General features: G+C 39.0%; 1 protein-coding gene across 2 annotated transcripts in view; it reads right to left on the bottom strand.

The window, feature by feature from the left end:
* The window catches only part of PHEX (phosphate regulating endopeptidase homolog X-linked), a 226497-nt gene that overhangs the window by 197147 nt on the left and 12707 nt on the right, over positions 1 to 16643 (bottom strand). For both annotated transcript variants that reach the window (XM_045471829.1, XM_045471830.1), the window contains exon 3: positions 10880 to 11041. In XM_045471829.1, the coding sequence (XP_045327785.1) occupies positions 10880 to 11041 (162 nt within the window). The remainder of the gene's footprint in view (positions 1 to 10879; positions 11042 to 16643) is intronic.

Here is a 16643-nt window from a genome sequence, read left to right as displayed (position 1 = left end):
TACCCTTCCCCTCCACCAGGGGCAAGTTCTGTTTGGATCTCATGCCAGATCTTGTGGAACAACATGCCGCGCCTCAGGCACAGATGGAGGGGAAGAAACAAAAGAAAGCCACCCCTCTCCACTGAGTCAGCCAGCCACTCACAGAGGGCACAGTCTTTCTCTCCACTCTTTAACAAGTATTAGTGAAGACCAACTACATGCCAGGCACTGTGCTGGGTCACAGTGAAGCCCAAAATAGCACCCTAGTTAAGAAAAACAAGCCAACAAGTACACAAAGAAGGTAATTCAAATGGTTCTTAGTACCACAAAGAACACTAATAGGGTAACAGGATAGAAAGGGACTGGAGATGAGAGTAGAGAACTATTTTTAGTAAAGGTGTTCTCTGACCTTTCTCTACTGCTTAACTCTACCACTGACAGAAACTGGAATTCATTCCCAGATAGCTCACCTTTCTAACAGCCTATTCAGGGTTCTAGAACAGGACTGATAGAAACATTATCTGAGCCAGGTGCCTGACTGGCTCAGTGGGTTGAGTGTCTGACTCCTGATTTTGGCTCAGGTCATGATTCCAGGGTTGTGGGATCAATCCCTGTGTCAAGCTCTGGGCTGAGCATGGAGCCAGCTTGGGATTCTCTCTCTCTCTCTCTCTCTCTCTCTCTCTCTCTCTCTCTCCCCCTCTCCCTCGCTTGCACATGCTCTCTGAAATCAAAAAATAAAGAAACATTATCTGAGCCATATATATCACTGTTAATTTCCTTGTACATTTAAAAATAAGAAAAATGAAACAAGTGAGGTCATTTAACAATATGTTTTAACCAAATAGATCTTAAAATACTATCATTTCAATATGTAATTGAGGAAATAAATCATCAATTTCTTGGTGAGATATTTTACATGTTTCTTAAATGAAGTCTTTGAAATTTGGTGTGTATTTTATATTTATACCACATCTCAATTCCAGTTAGCCATACTTCAAGTACTCAAAAGCCACATGTGGCTAGTGGCTACCGTATTGAACAGTGCAGCTCTAGACTCTTGATTACAGTACCTGTTGAAACATTTTGTGATGTGTACATTTTTAACTTCCATAAGGGTAGTCTTGGGGACCTTATTAATCTCTGCACTTCTGTATCCTCCTATGTCTAACACAATGGCTCTTGTTGGAAAGGAATGAGGAAGTATAAATTCTCATTGCTACTGGCAAGGATCTTATGAGCAAAGAGACTTACAATCACGAGACGGGGTGCCTAGATGGCTCAGTTGACTGAGCATTTGAGTCTTGATTTTAGCTCAGGTCATGATCCCAGGGTCATGGGATCAAGAACTGCATTGGGCTCCATGCTGAGCCTGGAGCCTACTTACGATTATCTCTTTCTCACTCTGCCCCTCTCCCCTGCTTAAACTTTCTAAAATTAAAAAAAAAAATAAATGAAAAAAAGAAAGAAAGAATCATGAGACAGTGAAAATAAAAGTACAGAGAAATAAAGAAACATGACCCTTAATGTCATGGTTCAGCTGCTGGATCAACCCTTACCTGAAATCCACATTATCACCAGACATTTTGGTTACATGAACCAGAAAATTTCTCTTTTTTTAAGCCAGTTGGAGTTGGGGGTTCTATTACTTGTGACTAAAGGCAAGTGGTGCCCAAAAAAAGTAAATGCCTAATCAATAGTCTTACGTTCACAGATTCATTAATACAGTCAAAATGTTGTGCATTTCAATGCATTTGAAATGAGTGTATTTCCCTCAAATTAAAGAGCATAAAACTCAGGATGAATGTAATGAACCCAACTTATTTGTAATATTAATCACTATGACAGAAGAGCTACCTGAAGGCCAAAAGGGAAAAGATGAGATCTGAAAAATGAGTGCTTGGAGCAGAAAAGAGTCAAAAAGACAAGGACATGCACTGGGGGTAGAAAAGGACGCACAAGAAGAAAGCCTAAAATGCTGTCAGAACTACTGGAACACAAGCTTTTACACTTGATGGCCATTCTCATGGCCTCTGCACTTCCTTCAGCTATTTAGGAAAACATATTCTAGAGTTACATACACATTTTTCAGAGAGGCTTCAGGAAGAAATGCATTTGTATATTCAAAGTGAATGTTTACTAGCAGGAAATTGCTGAACTTTTTAAATTTGACAACTTCTTTCTCCTTCCCTACGCTATACACACCCAAGTTCAAATGGTGTACTGAGATTAGGAAAAATGCTTTACTTTTCAAGTAAAGTCATTTCATTTCACATTCTGAATGTCTTCTGTACAGGCCCAAATCTTCATACAGCACCCCTCTGTGTATGCAGGACTTATGATGACATAGGTATAATCTGGCAATTTGCTAATTCCTGTGTGGCTACATAAAAAAGAGCCACCATGGTCACAAAAATAGAAATCTTCTCTGAGTGGGCACCCCCCACCCTAAATCCCATCTATAGAGCAGGTTCACTGAGATTTACTGGGGCTGAGTTTCACTGGGAATAAGCAGCCCAGCAAAAGGGCTGGTTGCTTCCTAGCACTTCCCCACCGTATCCCCATGTTTTTTTCTAGTCTGGCATCATGTGTTTCAAAGAACTTAATGTCAAAGCTCAGTTTGATACATCATATTATGTTCATGGTGGGAGGAAAATGGCACAATTCATTGTCTTCAATCGTCTGAGCTTCTTAACTATCAAATGACTTTACAGGTGCTCAAGTTTTCAGCTTTCTATTATCTTTAGAAGATGATTTGGCTAGGATCATTACAGCAAAAACATGATTGGGGGGGTATTTAATTATGAGAACCACTTGAATCTCAGGCAGCAGATATTTACAAATAAATAACCCATCTATGAATCACAATCATCTTTCTCTGCTCATTAATGCATAGACCCTACTTCATCTTATTGTTCTGCTGATGCTGTCTTGCTGGAACATAATAGTATACTGCATTTCTTTACAAAATAGTGGCAAAGATTGCTATTCCATAATAGAGATGAGCTGGCTCTACCTTGAGTCATCTGTCTTCTGTTTGACACAAGTGTTCTATCTCACTTATTGCCTCATGTTTCATAAGCGCTCATTTGCAAAATTTTCATCTGCTCGTTCATAAGCAACACATTGCTGTGTCATCTTCATGGTCACATGAAGACAAATTTGGGAAGTTTTGTAGGAAGGAAATTTTGAGACATCCAAACACATGACTATATTCAGCCTTAAAAAAAAAAATAAAAAAAAATAAAAAAAACCCTGCTTCTTGGAGAGAATACGAGATAATTTTATCTTCCAAGTAGAAATCTGAGTCTTATATGCCATTTAAAGAAAAAATTCACGGAGCCAGGTTGCTGACTTCAATAGAGGGCAATTTTTCATCAGCCAGGTCTGTCAAATCCATTTTATTTCACAAATTGGACAGCCGTATCTGTGTGTTCTCTATCAGCCGTAAGAAAATGGTATTCTTTTGATTGGTGGTATTGGGTTTTATTTTTGGATGTTCTCTCTTTTTATCAAGGGTGAGGAAAATATCTAGACAGTATTCAATATTTTTGAAAGCACATGATATTTACAAATGATAAGACCAGAATAAAGCGTAAAGCATTTGGAAGACATTATTACTTCATGAGCCTTAGAACTAGCTGTGAGACAAAAATGGAAGCAGAGAGTACAAACATTTACTGAGGACCTGCTATATGCCAGGAACTTGACTGGGATGAAGTGTAATTTATACGGGTCACCTCCTCTAGTCCTCACAAACCCTATGAAAAAGATTCTCTTATCTCCATTTGAAAGGTAAGAAAACTGAGCTAGGAGAATTAAGTAATCGGCCACAGGTGACACGGAGGAGAAATGAAAAGTAACTAGGATTCAAATCCAGCTCTGCATAGTGCTCGAAGTTCTAGCATCAGCAATCAGACAACAAAAGGAAATCAAAGGCATCAAAATTGGCAAAGATGAAGTCAAGCTTTCACTTTTTGCAGATGACATGATATTATACATGGAAAATCCGAGAGACTCCACCAGAAGTCTGCTAGAACTGATACATGAATTCAGCAAATTCGCAGGATACAAAATCAATGTACAGAAATCAGTTGCATTCTTATACACTAACAATGAAGCAACAGAAAGACAAATAAAGAAACGGATCCCATTCACAATTGCACCAAGAAGCATAAAATACCTAGGAATAAATCTAACCAAAGATGTAAAAGATCTGTATGCTGAAAACTATAGAAAACTTATGAAGGTAATTGAAGAAGACTTAAAGAAATGGAAAGACATTCCCTGCTCATGGATTGGAAGAATAAATATTGTCAAAATGTCAATACTACCCAAAGCTACCTACACATTCAATGCAATCCCAATCAAAATTGCACCAGCATTCTTCTCGAAACTAGAACAAGCAATCCTAAAATTCATATGGAACCACAAAAAGCCCCGAATAGCCAAAGGAATTTTGAAGAAGACCAAAGCAGGAGGCATCACAATCCCAGACTTTAGCCTCTACTACAAAGCTGTCATCATCAAGACAGCATGGTATTGGCACAAAAACAGACACATAGACCAATGGAATAGAATAGAAACCCCAGAACTAGACCCACAAACGTATGGCCAACTAATCTTTGACAAAGCAGGAAAGAACATCCAATGGAAAAAAGACAGTCTCTTTAACAAATGGTGCTGGGAGAACTGGACAGCAACATGCAGAAGGTTGAAACTAGAACACTTTCTCACACCATTCACAAAAATAAACTCAAAATGGATCAAGGACCTGAATGTGAGACAGGAAACCATCAAAACCCTAGAGGAGAAAGCAGGAAAAAAACCTCTCTGACCTCAGCCGTAGCAATCTCTTACTCGACACATCCCCAAAGGCAAGGGAATTAAAAGCAAAAGTGAATTACTGGGACCTTATGAAGATAAAAAGCTTCTGCACAGCAAAGGAAACAATCAACAAAACTAAAAGGCAACCTACGGAATGGGAAAAGATATTTGCAAATGACATATCAGACAAAGGGCTAGTATCCAAAATCTATAAAGAACTCACCAAACTCCACACACGAAAAACAAATAACCCAGTGAAGAAATGGGCAGAAAACATGAATAGACACTTCTCTAAAGAAGACATCCGGATGGCCAACAGGCACATGAAAAGATGTTCAATGTCACTCCTTATCAGGGAAATACAAATCAAAACCACACTCAGATATCACCTCACGCCAGTCAGAGTGGCCAAAAGGAACAAATCAGGAGACTATAGATGCTGGCGAGGATGTGGAGAAACGGGAACCCTCTTGCACTGTTGGTGGGAATGCAAATTGGTGCAGCCGCTCTGGAAAGCAGTGCAGAGGTTCCTCAGAAAATTAAAAATAGACCTACCCTATGACCCAGCAATAGCACTGCTAGGAATTTATCCAAGGGATACAGGAGTACTGATGCATAGGGGCACTTGTACGTCAATGTTTATAGCAGCACTCTCAACAATAGCCAAATGATGGAAAGAGCCTAAATGTCCATCAACTGATGAATGGATAAAGAAATTGTGGTTTATATACACAATGGAATACTACGTGGCAATGAGAAAAAAATGAAATATGGCCTTTTGTAGCAATGTGGATGGAACTGGAGAGTGTGATGCTAAGTGAAATAAGCCATACAGAGAAAGACAGATACCATATGGTTTCACTCTTATGTGGATCCTGAGAAACTTAACAGAAACCCATGGGGGAGGGGAAGGAAAAAAAAAAAAAAAAAAAAAAAGAGGTTAGAGTGGAAGAGAGCCAAAGCATAAGAGACTCTTAAAAACTGAGAACAAACTGAGGGTGGATGGGGGGTGGGAGGGAGGGGAGGGTGGGTGATGGGTATTGAGGAGGGCACCTTTTGGGATGAGCACTGGGCGTTGTATGGAAACCAATTTGACAATAAATTTCATATATTAAAAATAAATAAATAAATAAATAAATAAATAAATAAATAAATAAATAAATAAAATCCAGCTCTGCAGCTTCAATGCTCATGCTGAGGGGCTTACAGTGAGGACAAAAATCTGGAAATAATCCAAACGGAAACACGGGAATTGACTGAATCAATTACAGTATATCCGTATAAAGCAGTCATGGCAAAGGATGGTAAAGATCTCTTTTTATGGACATGAAAAGATGTTAACATGTCCAATAAAAGGAAATTATAAAAACAGAATCTACGATCTCTTTTCACATATACATATAACTTTGTATGTATATTTGCATTTAAAAAGTTATCGGTGGTGGGATTTTACATAGGTTCTTCTTTTCGACTAATTTTTATTTTGTTGTTTTTATTATTCAAATATAATTGGTATACAATGTTACCTTAGTTTCAGGTGTACGACATAGTGATTCAACAATTCTGTACATTACTGAGTGCTCACCATGATAAGTGTAGTCACCATACAACGTTATTATAATATTATTGACTGTATTCCCTATGCTGTGTTTTTCAATTCTGCAACTTATTTTACAACTGGAAGCTTGTACCTTTCATCTATTCTGCCTTTCCCCTCCTGCCCTTCCGCTCTGGCAACCATCCATTTATTCTCAGTATATAGGAATCTGTTTTGGGGATTTGTTCATTTGGTCTTCAGACTCCACATGTAAGTGAAATCCTATGTTATTTGTTTCTTGTTATTCACTTACAGTTGGTATACGATGAGCTTGTATTACCTGGACAGTTGGATGGATGGGTAGACAGACTGTGAGATACATAGATACATACAGTATACAAAGGGACACAGATAGAATTTAAAGATCAGAGGTTTAAAAAAGCAAAACTTGTCAGCACATCTGACATTTGAAAAGTTCCATTTAAACACTTTAATAATATGTAATCGTCTGCAACATACTTGCAAAATCACAAAAATATCTATAAATCTGTTTCTAGTTTTATAGGTATAGTCTCACTATTATGTATAGGTGTATAGTTAGAGACAAAGAGATAATATACATATTGACAGAATGAAAGAATAATAATAATGCAAATGTAGCAAAATGGTAACTACCAAAGAGTCTGCATAAAGTGTATATGGAAGTTCTTATGCCATGCTTTCAACTTTTATCTTAGTTTGAATTACTTCAAAATTAAAAAGTGTAAAGAAGACGTATTTTATATATAAAACACATACATCTGGTACATGAGGATACTAATTTTTAAAGAGACCCTAATTGACTATTTGCACTCCTTCTTGGCACTTAAAGCAAGAGCCCCAATGATCAATTTTTGAGTTCATCCTTTACAGTGCTTGTCACAGAGTAAGTTGGGATTTATCTGGTTGGGTCTTTAACAGAGCAGAGAAAGATATGGGAAGCCTCCCATTTCGTTTCAAAAGGCCAGCACGATTTTGATAAGAGAATGTGACAAACCTAGCACACAAAAGTCGCAGACCAATCTGAATCATAAATATAGACACGAGTGTATGAAACGAAATAGCAGCCTATTCAACTTCAGCAATGTCTTAAAAGAAAAATAATAAACCATTCATAGGTAATATTTATTACAAGATTCTAAGGTTAATTCAGTGTAAGAAAATCTAGAGAGGTTAAAGAGATACTCCATCTGATTCTCTCCATAAATAGTGAAGACACCTTTTTCTTGAACAATGCCTTCTTGCAAACTAAGAGTAACAGAACACAATAAAGAATACCTATTCAAAACAAAGAAAAATATAATTGGGGGTTGGAGGGGGGAATACTGAGGGCATTAGCCACCAAACGAGGAATAAGAAAACTATACCCATTATCACGGCTATTATTCAACTCTGTTCTGGAGGCTCTAGCCAATACAGTAAAAGGAATGGGAGAGACAGAAAGTATAATTATTTCTTAAGTTTATGATTACCTACCTAAAAAATTCCAAAGAAGCCACCAAAAAGCTATTAATTAATAAGCCCATTCTAATGAGGTCCCATATGGATATATCAAAGCTTTACAGCAGGCATCAGGAGTTGGCAAACTTTTTCCATAAGGGTCAGAGAGTAAATATTTTAGGGCTGCAGGTCACATGGTCATATGGTCTCTGTACCAACTATTCAATTCTGCCGCTGTAGTGCAAAATACAGCCTTTGACAACACATAAGTGAATGGAGATACTGTCTCCTAATGAAATTTTATTTATAAAAATAGGCAGTGGACTGGATTTGGCCCACAGGCCATAGTTTGCTGACCTCTACTTCATACCTCAAAAAACAAACAAACAAACATAAAACAGTTGATGGAAAGGAGTTACCATTTAAAGCAGGAAGCAAATATATAAAGACCTAGAAATAACTTTCTAAGGGCAACTTGGCTGTATGCAAAAATTAAACTGTGAATACTCTTTCAACACAAATATCCATGTGTATTCAAAATGGAATTGTTACTATAGTGTTATGTATATAACACTATGTATGTATAGTGTTATGGAAACCAATTTGACAATAAATTTTGACAATAAATATCCACTATGTATGTATAGTGTTATGTACTATAGTGTTAAAGCACGTGACACAGTAGTATTCATAATATTAGCTAAGTTTTTATTTAATTTTTTATTTTTAAATGTAACTTATTGTCAACTTGGCTAATATATAGTGTATACAATGTGCTCTTGGTTTCAGGGGTAGATTCCCGAGATTCATCGCTTACATACAATACCCAGTGCTCATCCAATAAGTGCCTCCTCAATGCCCAAAATCCATTTTCCCCTCTTCCCCGCCACCACCCCCCCCCCATCAACCCTCAGTTTGTTCTCCATATGTAAGAGTCTCTTACAGTTTGCCTCCCTCCCTCTCTGTTTGAAACCATTCTTCCCCTTTCCCCGATGGTCTTTTGTTAAGTTTCTCAAGTTCCATATATGAGTGAAAACATATGACATCTGTCTTTCTCTGACTTATTTCATTTATTAGCTAAGTTTTTTTTTAATATGAAATTTATTGTCAAATCGGTTTCCATACAACACCCAGTGCTCCTCCCAACAGGTGCCCTCCTCAATACCCATCGCCCACCCTCCCCTCCCTCCTACCCCCCATCAACCCTCAGTTTGTTCTCAGTTTTTAAGAGTCTCTTATGGTTTGGCTTCCTTCCTCTCTAACCTTTTTTTTTTTTCCTTCCCCTCCCCCATGATCTTCTGTTAAGTTTCTCAGGATCCATTAGCTAAGTTTTTAAATAGATGGGTGTGTACATGAGGTTTTGCATATATACCCACAAGTGGAAAAGAAAGAATCTGGAAAGATGTATACCCAATTACTTCATTAGTCATCATTTCTAGGGGTGGATTTATGAGCAACTTTCTTACTTTTTGCTTTTAATTTTTGTTCCTTTTTCTTTTCCCAGAAGAGCTTAGAAGTCAAATTCTTCATTTTTAAAAGAAGCAAGCAAACAAAAAACCCTTGTGCCACTCTCAACAATTTAGTCTTATTTCTATGAATGCTCAAGGATCTCATATACAGTATCCTCCTAAAAAAGCATATCAGTACTGAATTTGATTTTTACATTAAGACATCCCCAGGAAGTGCTTTAAATTATTGTAACTGCTTCATGCCCTGAAGATAGAAATCTTCTGGCTCTAATTAACATATAAGGATCATCTACGGCAAATGTTATCTTTTTCTTATCTTTCACTGTCATTTCTGCATGCATGATTGTATGTGTGTCTATGCACACACCTGTGCACACATCTCTCTGTCTAGGAGGAAAAGCCAAAGAAAGGAAACAGGAAATAGGCAAGAATGGTAGGTGAAGGACCAACGTAAGTTAATATTATACAGGAAAGTAAGTAAATTCATTTCTCAAGGTGTTATTTATCATTCTGTACTACAGGAACCTCACCTGTTGGGTTAGGGGATAAGTGACATTCTTGAAAATTCTCTTTTATTCTAGTTTATGAAAAGATAAAGCCCGCCTAAAAAATTTAAGTGTATATGATTTATACTTAGTTGTGAAACTTAAGCACATTTTTCCTTACTACTGACAACAGGTATCTAATTATTGTACCAATAGTGACGTGTTAAAATGTATATATAAATTGATACATTTCATTTTCATGCACTTAAAATATTGGGGAAATGGAGATCAAGTAGAAAGAAAAATGATGAATCTTATAATGTCTCAGAAATTCTAGGTCTTATATGGCATAACTCACAGTTATCAAGAGAGGAAAAAAACATACCTATCTTTGTCTTCTCAAAACAATTACCTTATCTAGCCTTGAAATCTCCCTACTTCCATCCCAAAGTGCCTTTCTCCAATAGCTCAGAACAAAAAAATAGATCTAATATGAAGAGAAGTACCTCTAGTAAAAGACTTTTCCAATTTTTGAAGTGTGTGTATGCATGCACACATAGCTATGTGTATGCACACATATGTGAGTATGTGTGTGTGAACCTGTTGTTGCTACAGAGGCCATGGGAGAAAATAAAGTCCCCCCAGAGCCAATTCAGAAGTTAATAGGAACAATATGGCCAACACAAGGTCATCCAGAGTTCTCAAAAGACGATGAGGTGTTAAGTACATCTTGTAGCCATGAAAATCCAGGACGCAAATGAGCAAGTGATGAAGTTTGCTCTGAACACAAGAGACAAATAAGTATATTGATATAAAATAACTTTCATTAACCATTCCTTTGCTCCCAGTCTCCATGAAATGCTATTTACCCTTCAGCAGAACTTACTATTACCAAATGCAAATGTAATGAAGCCTGTGCGAAGGCTTGTGTATGAGGTGTGGGAGGATGAAATCCTACTATTTTCCTTTCAATATTTTGTTTTTAAAAACCTTGGAAATGAATTTAGTTAAAAAGTAAGCAGGCATGCTTCAAATCCAAAACTGTGTTTTTCTTGTCAAGTACTGCTCTCTAAAAAGTACATCACCAAACCCCAGTAGAAACTTACCCTTCAACTTGAGGTCAACGTTATGTCTCAGCCAAGGGTAAACCCCATAGCTTGGCATATCTTCAGGAATTGGATTATTCTGTATCCAGCCATCACAAGCGAACCGGAAGAAATTATCACAAGGGTCCACAGAGAGATTTACCTTACTCAAGATAGCAGCAGCTATTTAAAAAGAAAATCATAGGATTAATGACAAGCACTGAACACTATGTACTATTCTCTTCCAAATTAAACAACAATTTCACATGAACCAGCTTCCAAGCCTTGGCTTTTACTTTTCCTCTCAAATGACTCCCCAAATCAACTTCACGATATGAAATTACCATAATCAGATTGAGTAGGTAAAAGCTTGGTGATATTTAGGGTTTTTGCAGCACTGCCCCTAACATCTGTGGGCCATGGGACATGAATACAAACGGAGCCTTTGGTATACTGTCTGCAAAGATGTGTGCAACATTTCCTTCCATCCCTCTCCTCTTTTTGCGGCGTGATTTTGTGACTCATTCCATCAAGTGATAGGATCTACTTCCCCTGTCAGGAATCTAGGTTGGCCTTGTGACTTACTGTGACCACCAGAATATAGCAGAGTGACTGTTTTTGAGTTTCAAAGCTAGGCCTTAAAAGGGCCTTGTACGTTCCATGTTAATTCCCTTTGAATGGAGCCCTATGACAAAGCCTCCTAAAGGAGGTGAGGCCACACAGAAACTAACCAAATCAGCAGACTGAAGCCATCAGGAACCTTCCAAGCCAGATGACCCTCCAGCTGAATACAGCTGTATGAACGAGCGTAGGCAACAGCAACAGAGAAACTCCCAATGAACCCACAGAAGCATAAGAAATAGTAAATCACTCATGTTTCAGGACGCTAAGGTTTGGGGGTAGTTTGTTCCACAGTGAAGGCTAAGTGAAACAGAGGCCCACGGGTCATATCTAAATCTCTAAAAGATATATTTACAATATACCTTCATAAAGACTTGGAAAGCCAGGTATGCATTCTTGAGCCCCTGGATATACAATGTAGCTCTCAGAGGAATGAACTCCTGGAAGAGATCCCCATGGGCCCTGCAGGGAGGCTCAGGGCCATTTAGCAGGGAATTCTGGGTTATAAAAGGATATGACTGCTGACTTGGCCCTAGATTCAGGGAGAGGCATGGCCAGAGGAAGGCAAAGTGGGGCAGTGTAAATGAGGGCAGGGCCCTTCTTGCCCAAGAAACAGGACAGAACTGAGTATTTGTGTTAAGAGAAAGACACAATAGACTGATTTACCATTTCTTCCTCTTTCATAAGCCCACACACAATTACACGTGAAACATAGTCAATAGATAGGAAGTATGTGCATACTTAAATATGTATCCATGAGCTTTAAAAAAATCTTTCGTTAAAACATGAGAAGGTTCCAAAACTCCTAATACATAACTCCAACTCTCTTCTGTCACACAGCTGCTGGCTACCACTCTAACACAAAGATATGCACTGATTTAAAACACAGAGTGGCCAATATTTCAATGACATTGGAAAGATGACATTCTGGGTAATTTTCATACTTTAATTAATGGCAGAATATATTTATTTGAACTAATAAAACCCAATGAGTTTTCAGCTAAATAAGAAGGAATTGCCCAAAAAAAGAATACTCTGCATAAATTTATATAGGCCAATTATCAGTTTGCTGCATGTGTCCTCCAGGTTTAAACCTAAGGCTAGAGCAGCAATTTCTCAACACATCTCCAGAGTTAAGGGAAACAAAAACAAAAATGAACTACTGGGACCTCATCAAGATAAAAAGCTTCTGCACAGCCAAGGAAACAATCAGCAAAACTAAAAGGCCACTGACAGAATGGGAGGAGATATTTGCAAATGGCATATCAGATAAAGGGTTAGTATCCAAAATCTATAAAGAACTTAGCAAACTCCACACCCAAAAAACAAAAACTCCAGTGAAGAAATGGGCAAAAGACATGAATAGACACTTCTCCAAAGAAGACATCCAGATGACTAACAGACACATGAAAAAGCTCAACATCACTCATCAGCAGGGAAATACAAATCAAAACCACAGTGAGAATACCACCTCCCACCTGTCAGAATGGCTAACATGAACAACTCAGGCAACAACAGATGGTGGCGAGGATGCGGAGAAAGAGGATCTCTTTTGCATTGTTGGTGGCAATGCAAACTGGTGCGGCCACTCTGGAAAACAGTATGGAGATTCCTCAAAAAATTAAAAATGGAACTACCCTACTACCCAGCAATACCACTGCTAGGAATTTACCCAAGGGATACAGGAGTACTGATACATAGGGGCACTTGTACCCCAGTTTTTATAGCAGCACTATCAACAATAGCCAAAGTATGGAAAGAGCCCAAATGTCCATCAATAGATGAATGGATAAAGAAGATGTGGTATATATATACTATGGAGTGTTACTCGGAAATCAAAAAGAATGAAATCTTGCCATTTGCAACTACGTGGATGGAACTAAAGGGTATTATGCTAAGCGAAATTAGTCACAGAAAGACAAATATCATGACTTCACTCATGAGGACTTAAAGATACAAAACAGATGAACATAAGGGAAGGGAAGGAAAACTAATATAAAAACAGGGAGGGGGACAAAACATAAGAGACTCTTAAATATGGAGAACAAACAGAGGGTTACTGGAGGGGTATGGCAGGGGGGATGGGCTAAATGGGTAAAGGGCATTAAGCAATCTACTCCTGAAATCATCACTTCCCTATATGCTAACTTGGATGTCAATTAAAAAATAATTTAAAAAATTAAACAAAAAAACCCCTAAGGCTAGATATTTCTCTGGCCTAGACTTGCCATGATAATTTTCAACAGATTTTGTCCTCAATAAAGTGAATGATATACTAATATCCTAGTTTCTTTTTTTTTTTTTTAATTTTTTTTTTCAACGTTTATTTATTTTTGGGACAGAGAGAGACAGAGCATGAACGGGGGAGGGGCAGAGAGAGAGGGTGACACAGAATCGGAAACAGGCTCCAGGCTCTGAGCCATCAGCCCAGAGCCCGACGCGGGGCTCGAACTCACGGACCGCGAGATCGTGACCTGGCTGAAGTCGGACGCTTAACCGACTGCGCCACCCAGGCGCCCCTAATATCCTAGTTTCTGTAGGACTTCAAAATCCCCAGCACTTCATCCCTTCCCCCCCAAAAAAGACAAAGAAAAAAACTGGTTTAGAAGTTTGATCAATTTAAAACTGGTTTAATATTTTCATCTTCCATAATTAATTCAGTGGTCTCCAATTACATTTTTACTTACTGCTACTACTTTATCATTAATAAATATGCAAATAAGCTAGAACATACAAGATCTTTATTTCAGTTTGTATTCATGATGATTCTGGCTGTATAGCCGCAGAATAAATCTGCTACATGACACCCCAGTGACATCGATTATACAAGTTTCAGTGCCACACAATATTTACAGGCACACACAAGAACCTTCACAAACATTTTTATTCACATAAGCGCACTGCTTTCTGGCCACCTTCCCAAACCTCCCTCTACCCTCAGCCTCAAACGTATTCTCTCCCATCTTCTCAGTATTCGTGCAGGTACCTACCAAAACTGCAGGATCCACTCTGACCTCAGCCCCTGACGTAAGGTGGGGGAATACATCACTCACACAGAATTTGGAAGTCAGCCCACTGAGTAGGAAAACTCTAGTTTCAACCTCCTAATCCATCATTCAGAACTCACAGCTGGGCACAGGGCTGTGCTTTCTGCAGGACAACTGAGACTTCAGGGGGACCACAGTTGTCAAGACACCACAACTCCTTTTCCCCTGCTCAGTTCCATGGAGAAAACCCAAGCAGTCTTGTTTTAATAAAAGAAACATGATGATCAAAGAAAGCTGTGAAAGGCCAGGCTATGTGTTCTCTTTAGTTATTGCATATAAGGCAAATGACTATGTGGTCTCTTACTAGTGTTTATGTAGAGGTGGAAGCATCACACCCCACATACCAGCCTGAGTTTTCAAGTTTAATCAAGGCTTAAGAGAGAAGGTGGTGGCGGTAATAATGAAATCCTTAATAATGAGCATTTCCTCTGTGCCAGGAACAGATCTTTTCAGTACAGCATCATCTGGAGCCAGACTACCTGGGCTTAAATGCCAGCAACATCAGGGTCACCTGGGTGGCTCAGTCGGTTAAGCATCTGACTCTTCATTTCCACTCAGGTTGTAATCTCACAGTTTATGGGATCAAGACCCACATTGTGCTCTGTGATCAGTGTGGAGCCTGCTTGGGATTCTTTCTCCCTCTCTATCCACCCCTCATCCACATGTGCTCGCTGCCTCCTTCTCAAAAAATAAATAAATGTTAAAAAAAAAAAAAAAAAGACTATGTAACCTTGGGCAGGTTACTTAACCTCTCAGTTTCCTCATCTGTAAAAAGGGATGACTGCCACAGGATCTTCATCAGAATTAAATGAGTAAATACACATTAAGTGTTTAGAGCAGTGTCAGGCATACTGCCAAATAAATACAGTTGCCAAATAAAATACAAAATGCCTAGTGAAATTTGAATTTCAGATCAATGACCACATTTATACTTCAGGTACGTACCAAGTATCTCAGGGGACATGTACCAAAAAAATAGCAGTTGTTGTCTATCTGCAATGCAAATTTAACTGAGCATTCTGATTGTACACATGTAGCTAAAGCTGGCAACCATACATATAATTTTTTGCTATTACCATTCCCTATTTATCTGAAACTACTGAGGTAAGATAGGTTTCAGAGATCATAGATTTTCAGATTTTCCAAAACTAATACAGTGCATATAACCACAGATAATTTACTACCCCCAGCAATATTCTGGAGTGGCACTCCTGAATCAAGCACATTAATAATTCCACAAGAAATACATGCATATTTTCCAAAATGGGATAAACAACACCCACAACAGCCTGACATGAATTAAGTTCTACTTTTGCCATCCCAAGAACTGAGATCAGGTCCAGTCTTGCAAACTGACAGTTAAAATGTTCTCTGGGTCTGGGGTTAAGAATTACGCACTGTGGACCCGGATTACTTCTACAACTGCCGCCATTGTTTTTCTTCTTTTCTCACAACTAGTATTCTAAGTAAAAACCAGTATTCCCATTTCACAGAGGGTGAACAAGAGCCTTAGGATGTTTATGTAATTAGCCCAAGATCATGTGGCTTTTAAGTGGCCACATCATGCTTCAAACTCAAGTCAGCCTGTCTGCCCTTATCCATGATTAATATGCCCTTTCCTTGACATCTTTCTCCACCTCTTAATTTGAAAGCGGGACTAGGAGAAGAGGATATGGAGAAGAGGAGGAAAAGAGAACTAAAGACAGCAGAAATCTCAGAAGGGGGTGGCACCCGTTCAGAAAAGGTCCAGAAGGTGATCAGTCACTTTTGTCTTCCATCGTGCAGAGCTCACACACGTGGCACCACCCCCCACCCCCCAGACACACACCCACGCAGGCCCCCTCACTTGCCCTTGTTCGCAGGCAGCCCCTCCTCCATCGCCCACACACGTGCAAGCACGCACCCGCGCGGGCCCCCTCCCTCACCCACGCACGCACCCCCACACAGGTCCCACCCACGCACGCACCCACTAGGGCCGCCCCCTACCCTCCCTTGCCCATGCACTTGGGCCCCAAACCTTCCCACCTTTTCTCATTTGAGAACTTCCTTGGGCCACATTTATTCAGTGTATACTTAACAGCTGTTTTGCAGGCCCCTGAGCACAGTGAAGCTCATGT

This window comes from Leopardus geoffroyi, chromosome X (genome assembly GCF_018350155.1).
Source record: "Leopardus geoffroyi isolate Oge1 chromosome X, O.geoffroyi_Oge1_pat1.0, whole genome shotgun sequence".
NCBI classification, from domain to species: Eukaryota; Metazoa; Chordata; class Mammalia; order Carnivora; family Felidae; genus Leopardus; species Leopardus geoffroyi.
Note: the sequence above shows the minus strand (reverse complement) of the source record. Positions and strands in the feature narration are given on the sequence as shown.